Source organism: Hyperoodon ampullatus (genome assembly GCF_949752795.1).
Source record: "Hyperoodon ampullatus genome assembly, chromosome: 17".
NCBI lineage: Eukaryota > Metazoa > Chordata > Mammalia > Artiodactyla > Ziphiidae > Hyperoodon > Hyperoodon ampullatus.
The window spans coordinates 17406114-17424181 of NC_136930.1; the positions used below are offsets into that span (position 1 = coordinate 17406114).

General features: G+C 38.7%; 1 protein-coding gene across 4 annotated transcripts; it reads right to left on the reverse strand.

Annotated features, from left to right (window-relative positions):
• Positions 1–419: 419 nt before the first annotated feature.
• ELOC (elongin C) lies at positions 420–17400 on the reverse strand. 4 transcript variants are annotated; one of them, XM_079722812.1, is made up of 5 exons: positions 17209–17277; positions 11079–11096; positions 7827–7880; positions 5763–5906; positions 420–654 (listed from the first exon to the last, which is right to left on the reverse strand). In XM_079722812.1, exons 3-5 carry the CDS (start codon positions 7828–7830, stop codon positions 464–466), a joined length of 339 nt encoding a protein of 112 aa, XP_079578938.1. In that variant the 5' UTR covers positions 7831–7880; positions 11079–11096; positions 17209–17277; the 3' UTR covers positions 420–463. The 4 variants fall into 4 exon arrangements, with proteins under 4 accessions (XP_079578938.1, XP_079578940.1, XP_079578939.1 ...); XM_079722814.1 differs by lacking the exons at positions 11079–11096; positions 17209–17277 and adding an exon at positions 17383–17400; XM_079722813.1 differs by lacking the exon at positions 11079–11096 and having other exon boundaries at positions 17209–17311.
• Positions 17401–18068: the final 668 nt, after the last annotated feature.

Consider the following 18068-nt stretch of genomic DNA (forward strand, 5'->3'; position numbering starts at 1 on the left):
GTTATAAACATGTTTATAATGCAATTATATGCAATTGCATAACTCTAGTAATGCTAATGACAGCTATAAGATCAGAATAGGTTTTTAAAAAACACTAAAAACATAAAAATATGTAGCCCCATAATTTACCTGTAGAACGTGTTGAATTTATGCTTAAATTTCAGCATTTACTATATCACCACTGCTCTAATTTTAAAAATCACATCCAAAGGATAAGGCAAAACGACCTACGAATTGGCATATTTCTTTATTTCTCAATTTGTGAAAATGTCCTTAATTTGTTGATGTAGCAAACAAATTTCAACTCTGATTGCTATGCAAAAGAACAGAAGATAATCTGCTTTGCAACGAACTTTAAAGTTCAATTGCACACAGGCAACATGCTATATATGAAAAAATTACTAACTGAACTACAGGTATTAAATACTGAAAAAAGTTAACAGTTTATTATAATTTATTTTATTTAACAATCTAGGAAGTTTGCAGCCATCAGCAGTTCCAGTGCAATTTCAGGTGCAATTGGAAATTCAGGAATCTCCGTGGAGCTGTTAGTGTAGCGAACCTTGTAGGTAAAATACATGCATACTTTTGATAGCACATGTGAAGGGATCTCTCTAAAATTGACTTCATTAGTTTCGTTCTCAGCAAATTGACCTGGAAAAGAAAAGGAATTTGTTCGTGATATATGGGCTGACCTGTGTTCCTCCAAAATTCATATGTTTAAGTCCTAACCCCCAATACTTGAATGTGACTATGTTTGGAGATAGGTAATTAAGGCCCTAATCCAATATGACTGGCATCCCTATCAGAATAGGAGATGAGGCTGCAGACACACAGAGGTAAGACAACAATGTGAAGACACAGGAAGAAGACAGTCATCTACAAGGCAAGGAGAGAGACCTCAGAAGAAACCAACTCTGCCAACACCTTGATCTCTAATTTCCACCCTCCAGAATTGTGAGTAAGTAAATTTGTTTAAATCATCCAGTCAATGGTACTTTGTTATGGCAGCCCTAGCAAAACTAATATAATGCAAAAAGGATAAACCCAACTAGCATCAAATGAAATATGTAGATTTCTGAGTAGAAACATAAAAAAAAGCTTTATTAAAAAGATTCAGTCTAGGGAATTAAGTATTTATAGACCAGCAGGAGCTCTGTGCTATGTTGTCATGTAAATATAAATGATAAGTGAAAACACTACCCTTAAAGAATCTTTTCAAGAAAGTAAATCCATTGTTTTCCCCTTTAGTTTTAAAAAATATGGTCATGTTAATGAGCTCTCATAAGCTACTTCCTCCCTTTGTTTAATAACAGTTCATAAACTGTTTTTAGTGATCTCTCAGAATTTCTTTACCTATATGATTTCTTTACTACTGGGATAAAATATTTTCTTGGCAGTCTAGCACTAGCACTGTGCACTGAATATAAAAGGCAGAAAAATGTACTTTCTGAGAATGTAGTATTTTTAAAATTTTCTAGTAATTGTCTATTGGTTGGGGGTAGGATGGGATGTGGAGAAAGGAAAGAAGGATTCAGCAGATAATTCACAGCAATGAGGTAAATTTTTGTTTGCCAATAACGAGAACTCTCTTTCTTAAATGTATGTACGAAATATTACCAATAGACATTTATTAAGCCTTTGACACTAGACAAACATTAGTGTTTTCTTTAGGTGAAATTCGTATAACAGGTGGGAATGGAAATTGGTACAGCCATTATGGAGAACAGTATGGAGGTTCCTTAAAAAGCTTAAAATAGAGTTACCATATGATCTAGCAGTCCCACTCCTGGACGTATATCCAGAAAAGTCGAAAACTCTAATTCGAAAAGATACATGCACCCTATGTTCACAGCAGCACTACTTACAACAGCCAAGACATGGAAGCAACCTAAATGTCCACTGACAGATGAATGGATAAAGAAGATGTGGTACATATATACATTGGACTACTACTCAGCCAAAAGAAAAGAACAAAATAATGCCATTTGCAGCAACATGGATGGACCGAGACACTGTCATACTGAGTGAGGTCAGACACATAAAGACAAATATCAGATGATACCACTTATATGTGGAATCCAAAAAAAAAAAACGGTACAAATGAACTTATTTACAAAACAAGTAGAGTCACGGATGTAGAAAACAAACTTATGGTTACTGGGTGGGAAAGAGGGGGTGGAATGAATTGGGAGATTGGGACTGACATATATATACTACTATGTATAAAATAGGTAACTAATGAGAACCTACTGTAGAGCACAGGGAACTCTACTCAATGATCTGTGGTGACCTAAATGGGAAGGAAACTAAAAAAGAGTGGATATATGTATACGTATGACTGACTGACTTTTGCTGTACAGCAGGAAACTAACACAACATTGTGAAGCAACTGTGCTCCAATAAAAATTAATAATAATAATAAAAAATTCATATAAAAGTCACCAACTTAAGATGTATAATTCAGTGTACATTCACAATGCTGAGCAACCATCCCATCCATCTGGTTCCAAAACATTTTCGCCACCCCAAATAAAACCCACACCGCAGCCTCTGGAAAACACCAATCTACTTTCTTTCTCTATGTTTTTGGGTTTTTTTTTGCCACACTGCGCAGCTCGCAGGATCTCAGTTCCCTGACCAGGAATGGAACCCAGGCCACAGCGGTGAAAGCACCGAATCCTTAATCACTAGACCACCAGGGAACTCCCCTCTACTTTCTGTCTCTATGGATTTATCTATTCTGGATATTGCATACAAATGGAATTATACAACAATGTGTGTCTGGCTTCTTTCACTTAGCATAATGTTTTGAAGGTGCATCCACCTTGTAGCATGCATCAGTACTTCATTCCTTTTCATGCAAACATTAGTTTGGTGCTGAAAGTTTGAAGCTTCAAAGATAAAAGTCTTGTTTTTAAATTAAAGGAGATCAGGCTTTTTAAAAATCCTTTCATCTCAATTTTTAGTTAAAATTTTGTTGGCATCGGGATTTTTCCCCTAAAGTACATCTTAGTTCTGTCCAGTAGGAAAGTCTAAAAGCACTTCAACCCAGGAGCAATGAGTACTGCTAGCACCCACAGTGGGGTATCTAAGTACCATTTTCTACTAAAAAACAAACCGAAAAAAACCCACCTCCCCAAACCCCAGGGCTCTTTAACGAATGGCTGTTTTTAGGATTGAGGAATAATGTACAAAATGAACCTGAGAAACTTTATTACAGAAAGTAGTATAGCTATTCAAGACTAATAAAGCTGCGTCAAAAGGACGCAGGAGGCAACCTGATGTGCTCCTTCTGGCATAAAAACGGAGCCATTTGAGCATCAGTAAGAATGACTGCACCTGACTGAAAAATATCCAATAAAAACTATATATGCAAAAAAAAAAAACCAAACAAAACAAACACTCTTTACTGTTGGAGGATGCTGGAGAACCAATTCTTTACTCTGAAAAATTACATGTAAAGGGGAAAAAAAAATCAAGCATTTATCTTTTCTTTCCCATACAGACTATATTTCAGGGTAACCAAATAGTTCTTCTTTATAGGAGAGTTCTAACTAATAAATGCAGAAGAAATTACAGAATTAGAAAATCTCTGTTTTATAATTCCAAATGAAGTAAATCTCAGCAATAATCACAGTGAATGCTAAAACTAAATATTATATGAAAGTCTGACTGGGGAATTGCTCATGGACAAATCAGCTTGATAACTCTGGAACCCACTAATCAGTCTTGACATTGCTAAAACACGTGATACAATAGGACTACAAGAGTTCCACCTATAAAGTACTCTTGCTAGAAAGATAAACTGGATTCTGTTCAAGGCTCTAGAATTCTAATTATGAATTTACAAGATGAAACATGATTTAGTATAACCTGGATGTGGACATTATACAAATAACTTTGTTTCTAGTAAAACTGATAGTCTGAAAAAAAAAGCAGGGGGGAGGTTGCAGGGGGACTATCATAGATTTTGCAAGTGAAATAACCTAATGTCAGAAATTTGCTTGAAATACTCTTAAAAAAAGTTAGGATTGGGCTTCCCTGGTGGCGCAGTGGTTGAGAGTCCACCTGCCGATGCAGGGGACACAGGTTCGTGCCCCGGTCTGGGAGGATTCCACATGCCACGGAGTGGCTGGGCCCGTGAGCCATGGCCGCTGGGCCTGCACATCCGGAGCCTGTGCTCCGCAACAGGAGAGGCCACGACAGTGAGAGGTCCACGTACCGCAAAAAAAAAAAAAAAAAAAAGTTAGGATAATAGACAAAACAAAACTGGCAAAATGTTGACAACTATTGAAGCCAGTTGAAGCTAGGGTACAGGAAGGTGTGTTATGCTATTCTCTCCAAGTCTGTGTATGTTCTAAAATCTCCATAGTAAAAAATATAGAAAAGGGATTGCAAAGGATCCAAAATAGCCAAAACAATTTTGAAAAAGAAAAACAAAGTTGGGGGCCTCACACTTCCCAATTTCAAAACTTACTACAAAGCTACAGAAATCAAAATAGTGTGATACTGGTATAATGACAGATACATAGATCAATGGAAAAGAATCCAGAGCCCAAAAATAAACGTACATATCTATGGTCAACTGATTATCAACAGGTATGCCAAGACCATTCAGTATGGTCTCTCTGACAAATAGTAATGGGATGTCCACATGCAAAAGAATGAAGCTGATTCACACTATATGCAAAAATTAACTTAAAATCAAGAACCTAAATGTAAGTGCTTAAAACACAACTCTTGTAAGAAAACATAAGGTAAGTCTTCATAACATTGAATTTGGCAATGGATTTTTAGACAGGACTCCAAAAATCAGAAACAACAAAAGGGAAAATAAATTGGACTTCATCAAAATAAAAAACTTCTGTGAATCAAAAGATACTACCAAGAAAAAACAGCCTACAGAATGAAGAAAATATTTGCAAATCATTTATCTCATAAGGTATAAAGAATTTATAAAGAACTCTTTATAAAGTTCAGAATTTATAAAGAACTTATAAAGTGTCCAGAATTTATAAAGAACTCTTAAACGCAACAACAAAAAGACAAGTCAATTAAAAAATGGGCAACAAAATTGAATAGATATTCGTCAAAAGAAAATATACAAATGACCAGCAAGCACATGAAGATATATTCAATTTCATCAGTCATTAGGGAATTGCTAATCAGAATTACAATGAGATACCACTTCACACCCACTAGGATGGCTAGAACCAGAAAAAAGGAAAATAAAAAATGTCAGAGAGGATGTGGAGAAACTGGAACCCTCATACATGGCTGGCAGGAACGTAAAATGGTTCAGCCAGTGTGCAGACAGTTCAGCATTTCCTCCAAGAGTTAAACACAGAATTACCCCATGCTCCAGAAATTCCAACCCTTAAGAAAAATTTTCTTGAGGTAAAATGGGAACAGTAGATATGTGGGAAGCAATAACTTCTATAGGTAAACTTTACATGTAACCAGGAGCACAAATCACCAGAGTCCTTCTGTAGTGAACTGACCGTGGAAACATAGGGAAATGATCCTTCCTATTACAAAATAATCAATTAGGTTTTATTGAAACTATGGTAAATAACTGAAAACAGGAAATAGCAGAAGCCACTTTTTTCCCAATGCAACATAACCATGCAGTAATTAATGTTAGAACAGTTACTGTCTTTCTTTTAATGTTATGAGTCATTTAATTCAACTTAAAAACACATTCATCAAACATTAAAAAAGTGAGGATATATTAAGAGGAAATAAAGAAATGTACCTACCTGGGCCACTCAACATGGCTTTTATTGTTCCTGATGTTAGCGCATGTTCTCTTTTTACAATAAATTCATGACCATCCGAAGATATCAATTTGACATACATGGCGTCAGGGCCCTCACAGCCACCATAGGTTTTCTCTTCTCCATCTAAAGTAAAGTATGGAGTAAAATAATTTTTGAATCACAAAAGTTATTAAAAATAAACAGGTTTACCAAGGTTAGTATCTGAATAACTCAGAGCAGAAGCATTTCTGGAGAGTAACAGCCACCAAGATTTTAAAGTTTTTAACTCCTTATTTTATTATTCTCTAAATATTTTCCAATATCAGAATAAACTTTACATTCAAGGATGTTTACTTTATTTTTATTTTGAATTTTTGGCCACATGGCTTCTGGGATGTTAGTTCCCCGACCAGGGATTGAAAATGGGCCACGGCAGAGAAAGCGCCAAGTCCTAACCACTGGACCACCAGGGAACTCCCAAGGATGTTTACTTTAGATGAAAATTTACCAGTATTTTTCATGGAAGTAGTAACAATTTGTGAACACAGCAGCCCATTCAAATTTGAAGACTAAAAGAAAATGTTCAAATAGTAAAACTTTAATTCTATGACCTGAAATACTCATTTTTAAAGTAAGATGCATAGTGTGTTTATGAATAAATGTTCATATGCCATGTGAGCGCAACTTCTGACAAGCCCCGTATTCTAAAATTTAGGGCCTTCTTTACTCAGCATTTTACTCTTGATCCATAAAAAAATGATCAAAACATTTTACTGCCCAGTTTAAATTATTGCATGAATACTGAAATAATGACTACAGACAAATAATCAATTTTAAAAATTCAGAGTAGAGGTGGGGTGGCTACCAGCTATCTTCAATGCCACCATGCTGGCTTCGGCCACAGGAGTTGGCTCAGCGTAACTTTCTGAGGGAGTACATATTTTTATACAACCCTTTAAGATCTTTTCTCACACGTATAACTTTACAATTTTGTGCTGAGAGAATTTTAATTTTTATAGTACCAATATCTGAAAGAAAATACCTTAAGGCTTATTCTAAAAACTTAGGAAGACTTAGCGGCGAGAAGTGCAGAGGATGAAGCTGAAGTACTGTTCAGTTACAAACATCCATTTACTCATTCATTTGTTATTAATTTAGAAATCCCTAAAACTGAGATTCATAAATATCAAAATCACTTATGTACTACCGCTGCCAAATATGTTTAACCTGAATCTAAGCAGGACGAAATACTCAGACAAATCTAAATTTAAATGAGTCATGAAAGACCTCACTCCTCACCCAATCCCAAAAGTAGGGAACTGTTTAAAGAAGACAAAAGAGAGAAATTAATGCAACAAGTAATCCTTGATTGGACCCTGGATTTAAAAATAATAAACCCACTGTAAAGAACACTATTGAAAAAACTGAAATCCTGAATATGGACTGAATTAGGAGATGCATGCTTAAGCATTTAGGTGTGGAGTATTACATGTACAACTAAATAAACAGAACAGAAAAAAAAGCTTCTGTGTGTTTTTGTGTGTATATGTGGGTATATAAACACATACATAGGTATACACGCAGGAAAAGCAAATATGACAAAACATTAACTAGTGAAGGCTATAGTGTATTATTCTTGCAATTTTTCATAATAAAAAGCTGGGGGACTCATAAAGATGCATGTAACTTCTAATTATAGACTATTCAAGAGTACAGATTTTTAGCAGTTTTTGCCAACCTCTAAGAACAAAAATAAAAATTATCAATTATTTAAATTTATACTTCCAGTATTTTTTTTTTTTTTGGCAAGAGAAACCACTTTCTATGTCTGTTGGGAGAGTTTCTAATTTCCTAAGGTACAATAACTAGCAATCACAAATTAAATTTGGCATAATAATGTTACTGATCTGCTTTTCAGAAATATATAATAAACATAAGCTGCTGATTTAAACAACTAATTTCAGTCTCCTCTACTTTCTTACTTGCATTCATTGACTTCAAAGGCCTATTTTGAGAAGAACGCTTCAACTAATTGAACTACAAAATGACTTTTATATAACTTACCCATTATGTTCTTATGAAATTCTACTTTGAGTCCACAGGAACTTTAGTAGTTTCCTGAAATATAACAATGCTGTATTGAGATTAATGCCAGAATAACATGTTTTCCCGTCATTTTTTAATACGTCCTTGGTGTTACAAGTGTAAGGACTCTCTCTGCTATGTAAGTTTCCCAGCCACCACAATACAGAACAGTATCAAGTTTCTGAACATCTGAGAGAAGATGATCACCCCCAGGACAGTAAAGTCTAAATACAGATTTTCCCCCCCCGCCTTTTTAAGGTAACTATTTGGACAACAGTTTAAAAATACGTATGTTGGGCTTCCCTGGTGGCACAGTGGTTGGGGGTCCGCCTGCCAATGCAGGGGGCGCGGGTTCGTGCCCCAGTCTGGGGGGATCCCGTGTGCCGCGGAGCGGCTGGGCCCGTGAGCCATGGCCACTGGGCCTGCGCGTCCAGAGCCTGTGCTCCGGGACGAGAGAGGCCACAGCAGTGAGAGGCCTGCGTACCGCAAAAAAAACCAAAAACAAAAAACATATGTTGTTCCTTAAGAGCTGAACTGAACTTGAAGGAGACACCCTTGGCCTTAAATCATCTTTGTATACTGTATCTGCTAGATACTGGTAAACATTAAAGCAAGTATCTGCTAAATGAATGACAACATGATAAATCCAAGGACGTGAAGTAGCTTTCATGTGAATAAAAAAGGTAAGGCTTGCCCTCTTCTTATGTAAGTGTGCACGTCTATAATACATTTTACTGTTCCATCTCTTCCGCACAGAGGCTACCAAAGTTCTGAGATTTAACAATGAAGTGTTAAAAAAAATTTAATTTTTGAGAACTCTTAAATTTCGTGAAAGAAATGACTACCAAAGGAAAAGAGCTCATGTTTTCAGTAATTTGTATTTTAACAGCATTTCTTCAAAGGAGGATTTTTTTATCCGAATATTATTTTTTATGTCATTATCAGGAAAACAGTGTATCCTAATTATCCTGTTCTCTAAGTAATTCCTGACCAATAAACCTATGTAATCCCTCACCTTAAAAAACATCATTGATGTATAGAGAGGCTGAATGATTTGCTCTAGGTGTTGACAGAGTCGGGGTGGGGGGGGAAATTAAATGTTAGTCTAGAACACTCCCCAAGCATGGAGGGAGGTATTTAAAGTACCATGTCTAATGTGAGAGAAAGGCAGCAGGGGCAATGTAACGTTTTTACCAACCATATGAGGGCCTAATGAGTGTAAACATGGCATTAAATGCCTTGCATACATTGTCTTATTTTAAAACAACACTTCCACAGGGGAATTATCATTCCCATTTTAGAGATGAGAAAACACGAGGAGGCTGCCACCTGCTCAAGGCTTCTACAGCTTAAGTGGCAACATGAGAATTTAAACCTGGGTAGGTTTGCTTTAGAGCCCACGCTCCCTTCCATTATTCCATACCGCCATGGTAATAAATTCTGGCTCCTGTTAAAACTTCTTTCCCACTACTGCTGAGAGGTGCTGATATAAATCCTTAGATAGTTATCTAAAATTTAAAAACAGTAGTCTGTCATTTTTTGGTCATAGTAGTAAGCAATTAAAAAATTTATCAGTCATTATTATTTTCTTCTGTTCATACTGCTTTGTACTCCTTCTAAAACACAAAAAAAGGAAAAAATGCTAGAAAAGGTAAAAGAAGAAGAATTTCAAGTGCCAACTTTTCTCTGGAAAATCTCCAGAGCAAAACATCCAGATTGTTTACTTAACTAGCAGTAGCTAAGCAACCATGAAAAGTCGCACCTTAGAAGCCCTTTGGGTAGCAACAGTTTTTCTACAGACTTCTTAATATAGTAAATCAATTCCATCATTTATACAAGGGTTAAGGTTGGGTGGGGGAGGGAGCTCCCCATCACTAACAAAGAAAGAGTAAATCAACACTAACAATTAAGAGTAAACATTGATTCCTACGTGGAAGTTAAAAATATTTGAAATATGATTAAATTTGGACTTAACCCACAAATAACCTACACAAATCTAAGTCTGGGGCTACAGAATCTCAGTGTGAACGTCTGAACATGTACTCTATAACTGAATTAGGTATATATGAATTAGGTAGGTAAGAGGAAGTGGTTGAACAGTGGGTTGAGAATAGTTCCAGGCAGAAGACATGAACAAAGTCTTGATGTCATTGTGCTTTTAGAGTGTTATATATAAACATTACTTTTTTATAGTTTTTTATTTTTTAGATTTTTATTATCTAACAAATACTTAGAAATTCTAGGTGAGCCTAGGGTCTACACTGAAATCAGTTTTTATCCTAGTATCTTTGAACACCGAAAAGATCTTTAAATGGCCCATTCCTTTTCTGATTTGAAATGTTACCCTTATCATATACTATATTACTACATGGATTTCTAGACTGTATTCTGTTCCATCAATCTGTTTATACCTGACCAATATCCCCACTGTTTTAATTACAATAGTGTGATAAACATGTTTGTGCTAAAGAGTTGGGCAAGTCCACATTTTATTATTTCACATTTCTTGTTAGGTCTACTTTTAGGTACTTTACAGTTCCCATTATGAATGGGATCTGTTTTCTCGACTATACTTTCTGAAAGGTTATTGCTGGTGTTTTAAAGAAAACCTTCAGTAAGTTGAGCTTGTATTCCATGATCTTCACAAACTCTCTTATTAGTTCTAATAGTTTTTCAGCTGACTTGCTTGGATTAGCTAAGTAGATGAGAGCAACAGCTGCAAATCTATTCCTTGTATCTTTTTGCTTTTTTACATTGGTTATTTACCTGGAAAAAATAAGGTTAGATGTCTAACTGACATCACTCACAAAAACACACTACAGATTAAAGAACCAAATTAATTTAATTTGGTTGTTTTAAAATCTGGTTTTAAAATTAATTAATTTTTAACAGATTAAAAAAACCCCACTGAACTCTAGAAAAATAGCAGAAGAAAAAATACAAATAGCTCATAGACCTGTATAAAAATGTTTGATCCCAATGGTAATAAGAAAACTAAAACATTAAAACTTGCTAAGAACCAAGTTTTGGAGGGAAGGGGAAATGGGTGATACTAAACAAAAATAGTATATTTTTGAAATATTTGAAATATTATCGGGCAGTGAAAAGGAATAAGTTAAACCTATGTATATAATAACATGGAAATACCAAGATAAACTTAATTTTTTAAAAAGCAGATTAGAATGATAGGTACAGTTTGATGTCATTTAAGTAAAATAAGGGGTTTCTCACCTATTAGCCTCATGTTTTCTGCTGGGAAAAAAAATATAAAAATAACCCTGAATAGCCAAAACAATTTTGAGAAAGAAGAACAGAGCTGAAGGCACCATGCTCCCTGATTTCAAATCACTACTACAAGCTACAGTAATCAAGACAGTATGTAAAAAACAGTCACATAGATCAATGGAACAGAACAGAGAGCCCAAAAATAAGCCCACACTTATATGATCAATTCGTCTATGACAAAAGAGCCAAGAACATTCAGTGGGAAAAAGACAGCCTCTTCAATAAATGGTGTTGGGAAAACTGGACAGCTACTGCAAAAGAATCAAACTGAACTACTGTCTCATACTATATACAAAAATAAACTCACATACTTAAATGTAAGACTTGAAATCGTAAAACTCCTAGAAGAAAACATAGTGCGTTCTCTGACATTGGTCTTAGCAGTATTTCTTGGGATATGCTTCCTCAGGCAAGGGAAACAAAAGCAAAGATGAACAAATGGGACTACATCAAACTAAGTAAAAAACTTTTGCGCAGCAAACAAAACCATCAACATAATTAAAATGCCACCTACTGAATGGGAGAAGATGTTTGCAAACAATCTGTCTGATAAGGGGTTAATACCCGAAATACATAAAGAACTCATACAACTCAACATCAGAAAAACCCCAAACAACCCCAATTAGAAAATGAGCAGAGGACCTAAATAGACATTTTCCCAAAGAAGACACACAACACACAGACAGCCAACAAATACATGAAAAGATACTCAACATCATTAATCACCAGGGAAATGCAAACTGAAACCACAACGAGATGCCACCTCAGACCTGTCAGAATGGGTATCATCATTTTTGGCAAGGATGTGGAGAAAAGGGAACCCTCACGCAGTGCTGGTGGGACTGTTAAGTTGGTGCAGCCACTATGGAAAACAGCATGGAAGCACTACCATAGATCCAGCATTCCACTTCTGTGTATCTTTTCTAAAGACAATAAGAACACTAATTCAAAAAGATACATACACCCCTACATTCACTGTAGCATTATTTACAATAGTCAAGATATGGAAGCAACCTAAGTGCCCATCGATAGATGAATGGATAAAGACATGATACACACACACATACACACTACAAGATTACTCATATAATGGAATATTACTCAGCCATAAAAAAGAATGAAATCTTGCGATTTGTGACAACATGGGTATTATACTAAGTGAAATAAGTCAGACAGTGAAAGACAAAAACTGCATGATTTCAGTTATATGTGGAATCTAAAAACCAAAATGAATGAACAAACACAACAAAATAGAACCACAGACTCACAGATACAGGAGAACCAACCAGTGACTGCCACGGGGGAGGGGGTGGGGGAATGAGTGAAGTAGGCAAGGGAGATTAAGAGGTAAAAACTGCCAGTTACGGGTCATGAGTCATGGGGATGAAATCTACAGCATGGGGAATATAGTCAATAATACTGTAATATCTTTGTACAGTGACAGATGGCACTAGACTTACTGTGGTGATCATTTTGTAATGTATAGAAATATAGAATCACTATGCTGTGCACCTGGAACTAACGTAGTGCTGTGGGTCAATTATACTTCAATTTAAAAAAAATCATAAAAATACGTGTTTGAAAGTACAAATAACTAGAAAACTATGATTTAAAACTGATTTTTAAAAAGAAACAAGTATGTGGAACTAAGCCACTCATGAAGGAAACAATGGTCAGTCAGCCTGATGATTTGTTCTTAACAATATGTAAGAATATGATTAATTTGGAAAACAAAGTAAATTACATTAACCAAAAATTATCTAATGTTTAGGCCTATTTGAAGAGGCAAGAAGAGCGGCTTCGGCCATTAATACAAATTGACAGAAGTTACAGAATTCCCGTTTGTAACAAGACATCAGAATATCTTGCCTAGAATGTGTTTAGAGTGTCGCTGAATTTATGTATCTCAGGATGAGATAAAATTCTCATTCTGGCTTATTCAACTTATAACAATGCTCCTGTAGTACTTAACTCTTGTGTAGGCAGTTTTAATACTTTTGGCAAAGTAACTCAGTGTCGTTAGAAGTCCATATTTGAATTTCTACTCTGCGCATTTCTATGTTGAGACCCAGATAGGTTAAATGATAAGACTTCTGTTTCTTCATCTCCCAAATGAGGAAATTGGACTCAACTGTGACTAAAGTCCCTTCCAGCTCTACCATTTCATGATTGAACCCATGTGAAATTCACCCTCCCTCTACAACAAACTGCCCATAACTCCCAATTTCCCATCTTTATTAAGCAAGAGTCACTCCCACACAGCACACAACTCAAGAGCCCTAGAGTGTTGTGTGTTCCCACTGAGGCTGTCTTGTCTGCCTTACCCTGTAACCTACCTAATCTCCCTCTTAGACAATGATCTCCAAACTCCTTTGTTTTGGTCTAAAAAGTATGAACAAGTACTTCACTATACAGTGTGTACCTAATTATAGATTCTACACACTATAAAATAATTAAAAAGAACCTTTAAATGATGGGCTGAAAGTAAACAAATATGAACCCAACCCTGACCTTGCTTCATCCCACTGTGAAGAGTTCATGAAGACTGGCACCATGCGTGCCTCGCAGCCCTTACACCCTTAACTCCCTGCCCTCTCCTCTGATGTAGCTATCCACCCCAATCCCAACCCTGGCCAAACCGGATTCTCCACCGAGCTCAGGCCTCAACCAAAGACTGAATTGGCTGAAGAAAAGTCACAACCATTGTGACTGGTCTCAATTTTAAATTTATGGCCACACACTTTAAACAGATACTTGGTGTCGTACTGATCCTCCTACCTAGTCAACTGGCTTTCCTACTCTGAGAAAATTCACGGCATTTCCTAAACCTCCAACTACCTCTCCTCCCTACCCTGACAACTTCACTTATTTCACCAACAAAACAGAAACAAATCACTTCAACTGCCTTATCTTTCCACCTTCATCCTACCTGTATCTATATACCATATACTTCCTGTTTCAAAAGTTGAGTAAAAATCATCCTTCCTATGCAAGGCCAACCTTTCCACCTAAGCACAGTGATCCAAGGACTTTGTCCTGCCAAATTCAACATATCAAAATGCTGGGGCTTCCCTGGTGGCGCAGTGGTTGAGAGTCTGCCTGCCGATGCAGGGGACATGGGTTCGTGCCCCGGTCCGGGAGGATCCCACATGCCGCGGAGCGGCGAGGCCCGTGAGCCATGGCCGCTGAGCCTGCGCGTCCGGAGCCTGTGCTCCACAACGGGAGGGGCCACAACAGCGAGAGGCCCGCGTACCAGAAAAAAAAAAAAAAAAAAAGCTGTAACATCATCACTACCATACACTTCTCTGTAACCCATACTGATCAGACTTTTTAGACCTCTAGTCCATTCAAAGTGCTCTTGTCAAATTTCAACTACTTGGTCACTGGGTCAATTTTTTTTATTATTTTATTTATTCATTTTAAAAATATTTATTTATTTATTTGGCTGCACGGGGGTCTTAGTTGCAGCATGCATGTGGGATCTAGCTCTGGGCCAGGGATCGAACCCGGGGCCCCTGCATTGGAAGCGCGGAGTCTTAACCACTGGACCGCCAGGGAAGTCTCCCCTGGGTCAATTTTTCATCATCATCTTACTCTTAGGGTTTTACAGTTGACTCTGCCCTCTTTTCTGAAACATTTTCTTCCCTTAGTATTATGGATGCCACACCCACCTGGCCTTTCTGCTTCTGTCACTGTTTGCTCCTCCTCTGACCCGAGCGCTCCCAGCCATCTGCCCTCTTCTCCATTAATACTCTTTACTTGATGTCCCCTGGTCCATAGTTTTAAATATCACATGTAAAATACGACTCCAAGATTACCTCCCTAGCCTGACTTCTCCCCCGAGCAACAGCAGTGGATATCTTACTTGCCTACTGCACACATTCTGAGCTGTATAAAGTCATCCACCTCAGTACACTCTATACAGAACTCCTGCTTTATTCCTCAGAAACCAGTGCACCTGCCCCAGTCTTCCTCATTCCAGTAAATGGTGCTACTGTTCACCCAGATGCTCGGGCAAAACAGGTGACTCCTTCAAATATTTTTTCGTTCTGGGGCGAAGGTAAGAACCATTTGGCTCCACCTTCAAATTACATTCCAAATCAGACCACTTCTCACTAACTTCCAACCCTACATCTCTAGTTCAAGCTACCACATGGCAACTGAACTACTACCAGCCTCCTTAGGAGCTGGTTTTTCCACTTCCCTCCCACTCTGTCAGTTTGCCACTCAGCCATCAGTCATCAAAAGCATAAGCCAGGTATCACTCCCCTGCACAAAATCCTCTAATGGCTTCTCATTACGTACAGAACAAGGACTGTAAAGTTCCATCTTATTTACTCCTTGCTAACCACTATGATCTCATCTCCCATCACTCTTCCTTCATTAGCGTCCAACCACATTGGCCTTCCTAGTATTTAATAGGTCAAGTTCATTCCTCCCTTAAGGTCTATGCATTTACAGTTACTGTTCTCTGAAAAACTCTTCCTTCAGATCTTTATTATTTTAGTCTCCAGGCAAAGCATTAACTACTCAGAGAAGTAGGTTTTCCTTGATCACTTCCCTTTCAAAATCAGACACCACACCCTAGTCACTCTAACTTAATCTAACTCTCATCTAGCTATAGCCTCTTCACATTTATCACCACCTGAAACTGTATTTGCTTACTTAATGTATAGCCTCTTTCCTCAAGCTCGGTGAGGGCAGGCCTCATGTAGTGCTTAGCATATAAAAGATGCTCAATAAAGAGTTGAGTGAACGGCACTACTGTTTTCTTAATCACCAAGGCTTGAAATTTTGAGCATCACTGGGTGAGCTTTTTCTGATCTTATTTAATAACGGAACAGTAAACATTTAGGACAGGTTAGCTGAAATGCATTAACACATACCAGTGTAAATACAAAGATATTCCAGATTATTTTCTAGTACTGAAAAAAATCTACCCGAAAAACCCAAACAAGCAATTTATAAGATATAAATATTACTTTGGGACTTGATATATAGAACTGACTATAACTTCTGACTACAAACTACTGACTATATTACAGAATTACCATAATGTAATGAAACTAGTATCTTCCATTTGAAATAAATTTATATACATATATATTTTTTGGAATGGTAGTTATTAGATAAATCTCACACTTAAGAAAAAAAAGGACAGCCATTTAAAAATTAAGTATGAAGCCAAAATCATCACTGGCAATAAGCACTTAATACCCACGATGACAAGGACCATAGTTGTCTCCTTGCCACTGTTTCTCCAAAATGAATGAATCCACGTGTGAACCGTGATATTTCAACATCATGAATTATACCACAATTATAATGTAAACGAGATCCGAGACGTATCATTTTAGTCCACTAAACAAAAAAGGAAACTAGTTGGGGATCAGAAAGCAAATCGGGCAGTTTGAAAATGAGGTTTTAAAACGCTAAAGGATTGCGGTTGTTTTCCACACTGAAGGCGATGCAGAGTAGGAATGCTCGCACTAATAACTCGAACTCCATAGCTGTATTAAAGAGGTTCCATAAGAGAAACTTAATGGCCACTGTACTCGACACTAGATACCTCCTTTCAGATGAGACTGGGAGGCAGATGCACGGCAGCCCCAAAACACCAAGTCGGGCAGAGATCACCCAACAAGTTGGTAAACTTCTCGGGGTCCCGCAACTGGAAAGAGCGAAGGCCCTCTTCTATGACTAAGGACTGACCCCAAGAAAAGAACGAATCTGAGTGCACCCGGGGAAAGCAAAAAGGGAAAGAGACAGGGCTGCCATGCTCCTAACTCCACCCTGCCCGCGTTTAACCCCGAGGAGGCCCAGTCTCGCCGGCCGCCGCCCCTCCTTCCACCCTTTTCCAAGCCCACCGAGCGGCGCCAGAAAAGGTCCCGCCGCCCTCCTCTCCCCTCCCCCAAACCAGGAGCCGAAGAGGCCAGGGAAGGTTAAGAGCTTCCGTTCCTTCCCCGCCCAAATGGGAAGGGGTGGGAAGTGGGATGGCGAGCGCGCCCCCACTAGGAGCCTCCCCCGTCCCCCACGCTGGCCCGGAGCTCCGTTCCCACCCCAGCCCGAGACTCACTCGTCAGCCCCGCAGCAACCGCAGCCACCCGCACCGGGTCCACGCGCACCGCCACAGCCCCTACACCAGGGCCGCCCCCCCACCCCCAGCTGCCTGCCGCCGTGGGTTCCGGGGCAGTTGGAGGAATCACTTCCGCTGGGTCACCGACGCTTTCTACGCGCGGGAGATTAGTACCTAGTGAGGCGGGGACTCGCTGAGTCCGTCGCCCGCCGGCGTCTACAGGAAGTGCGCAGCGCTCCCTCCCTTCTCCCACAGGCCAAGCCTAAGAGGATGGTCGTCCCTGGAAAGTCTCAACCAATCCTATTCTGGGTCTTTTGACTCCCAGCATGCAGCGCCGATCCTGATCTGATTTCCGCGGGGACAGCATCCTCAAAGAGGTGCTGGGGGGCTGGGGTGATGGGTGGGGTCCGAGGCAGCATTGCATCCTGGGATTTGTAGTTTCTCTGACGGGTACTGTCGTGTTTGGTTGAGGCAGCACTGCAACCTGGGACTTGTAGTTTCTCACGCTGAATGTTAAGAACCTTGGAATTTTGGAGGTTGTTCCTGCCGCTCGTTTGGGGGTACGCGTAGAGGTCGGAGACTATCTGCAGAGGAAAGATTGGATAGTGGGAGTGCGGTTGCTATGCTAACAAGATCGTGCTCTTTATGAAGCAGCTTGTCTTTTGTGAAAAGTTGCAGAGCTTGTTGAAGAGCATCCCAACAGCTCGCGAAATCGCTGGCCTCATTTCCTCTCTTCCCGGTACCTTTCAGTGTTTACTGAAAACTAACCACGCCCCCCACACCCACTCTGAGGCCTTTCCCCCACCTCCTGCCCCCTCCCAGCCACAGGGTTGCTCAGCTTCTGGGTTCTGAAATCACTC

Excerpts from the sequence above, each read along its gene's own strand:
- ELOC (XM_079722814.1), bottom strand. Across the intron at positions 655-5,762 it reads AGCCATGTTGAGTGGCCCAG|GTCAATTTGCTGAGAACGAA; the intron begins GTAGGTACATTT and ends TTTCTTTTCCAG.